Raw genomic sequence first — 2,331 nt, forward strand, 5'->3', positions numbered from 1 at the left:
ATATACATTTCAGTTTAAAGCAACATTCATGGCTGCTCCAGGGAGAGGAGTTTGTCAAGATATTGCCAAGTAAAATCACATCTTTTGTCTCCAACCAGCCATGGCCCTTTGCATACATAGTGTTTTAGTGTGTTTCTTCAGCATCTCAGAGCACAGAATTATGACATGTATGCTTACAGAGAGGGATAAAGTGTTAGCTGTAACTCTGTAAAATGGAAAGAGTAAAATGTCATTTTCAATAACCATCACTACTCTCAATAGTAATGAGCATATTTGCACTGTCTAAATAAAAAGTGAGCTGCACGGGTACTGAAACATTTAGCAAGATTTGTAATACTACAGCTGGCAAAACTTTTCATAGACCTTGACACTACAATAGCCTTTGAATGACTTAGTCTCAATTTCAAATCAGTTACCCTTTATTTTCTTGCAATTTCGGGAAAAAATATACATAAAAAAAGAAAATGCAAGCAACAAAGTGATTAGGTCATTTTTTTCTGTGATAACATACTCATACATATAGGCTATGAATGAAAAATTACAGCTTGACGGTTTGACATTGGTAGGCTACATTTTAGCCATATAAAAGTAGATTGTGAAAAAATATGACAAGTTACTGTGCTGAATAGATCAAATAACTAGGTAACTTAATTAGTTGTTTAACATACTCTCCTCATAAGGCATTGTGTCCATATTGACCTGAATATTGTCCAGTATTATGTAATGTTCACCACAGTATTGGTCTCCATGTGCTATTGAAGTCATACACATATGGTTGGTATTTATATGTTTTGTAGAACGTGGAGAGAAGCGACGATCTGACTAAATTGTCCTCTGTACTTAGTTCTTCTGACTTTTGAAAGATGTCCTTACAGTACTCCGTAGCTTGCTGCTTCCGTTTGGTTTTGTATCTTCTGTTCTGAAACCAGATTTTAACTTGGGTCTCGGTCAGTCCCAACGTGTTGGCAAGATTGGCTCTTTCGGGAGCGGACAGGTACTTCTGGTGGTTAAATTTCTTCTCCAGTTCTAACACTTGCAGATGCGTAAAGGCAGCGCGCGAGCGCTTCTGTTTGCCGACTGATGTAAAGCTTATCATGGCATCTGGGGTGCTAGAACAAGAGCTGTCAAATACATCTGTAAAAGAGAGACATGATTAGCCCATTTGCGGTGTGGTGACTTTGCGTCAAAAGCTGGCAATTGACAGGTAAACTGCCTACTCCACAGGTTCATATGGAATAGGTTTATTTCCTGTTGTTATTAGTATGAGTCCAGGAAATCTGGCACAACACCGTCAATCCATACCTTAGCCTAAAATATTTTTAAGTAGCCTACATTACAATCCAATGTGCTCACCTTTCCGCCCTTCAAATGCTGTATCCTGTGCGCAAAGTTCCTCTGACTGTGATACATGCTCGCACTGTTGGTTATTCCATTGCGCGCATCCCTCCTTGGCCTTGTGTGAGGAAGAGCACCTGAAGTTTAGCCGTGTATTCTCTTTAATGGAGAGGATGTCCTCGATGAAAAACGAAGTTGGTGGCTTGACTGTCTCCGACATTCTGCAGTTAGGAATCCACCGTAAGGGCCAACGAATAAATGCTAGGCTTGACTGAATCGCACAAGCCAAGTGGGGAATGATGCCCAGGACACAGGGCTAGCTCGTAGCAAAGCTTATACCTTGTGAAAGACTTACTGGCGCGTCAATTTATAGTAGTGCTGTTGTGGTCATGACAGCACAAGCGACTGGCGAGACGCGTCATCTCGGCGACGTCACTGGTGTAGGCTACCTGGATGACACTGATGATAGGAACAGAACTGCTGTGCTCACTTTACATCGATTTATTCTTGATTTTAAGATATATTTGTCATGGCACCTCATGTGTGACTTCACCATATAGTCAAATTAAACATTATATATAAATAATATTGCATGGACAATAAATAAAATGAACATGTTTGTTTATCTGGGTCTCCCTGATATTTAAATATATGTATATTTACAAAACATAATGTCAACTGTTCAAAGGTGGAAATACTATTGTGATGTGATTAAATAGGACTTGGAAGATCTGGGGATGTGGCCCTTTGTCTTGTGCTCATTATTAGAGCTGTGAGATGTATTTCTAAATGTGTGCAACAGGATAGCTATTATCATTACAGCCATGCCTGGGTTTCAGCCATGCCTAGGGAGTAAGTGACCCTTGTGTCTGCTCTGCGGGGGCTGCCTGTGCCAGGGAGGGGTCAGCATGGGTGGCCAGCCGTCTTGGAGAGGCTAATGTGTTCAGCAGATTTAGACTGGCTCCTTAACCAACACATACATTGTTCAATGGCTGT

General features: G+C 40.8%; 1 protein-coding gene across 1 annotated transcript; it reads right to left on the reverse strand.

Moving 5' to 3' along the window:
- Positions 1-409: 409 nt before the first annotated feature.
- LOC118394228 (homeobox protein Nkx-3.1-like) lies at positions 410-1,711 on the reverse strand. Its single transcript, XM_035787449.2, has 2 exons — positions 1,354-1,711; positions 410-1,134 (listed from the first exon to the last, which is right to left on the reverse strand). Exons 1-2 carry the CDS (start codon positions 1,553-1,555, stop codon positions 728-730), a joined length of 609 nt encoding a protein of 202 aa, XP_035643342.1. The 5' UTR covers positions 1,556-1,711; the 3' UTR covers positions 410-727.
- Between the last annotated feature and the right edge of the window lie 620 nt (positions 1,712-2,331).

The sequence above is a fragment of the Oncorhynchus keta genome, chromosome 14 (assembly GCF_023373465.1).
Source record: "Oncorhynchus keta strain PuntledgeMale-10-30-2019 chromosome 14, Oket_V2, whole genome shotgun sequence".
In the NCBI taxonomy this organism is placed as follows: Eukaryota; Metazoa; Chordata; class Actinopteri; order Salmoniformes; family Salmonidae; genus Oncorhynchus; species Oncorhynchus keta.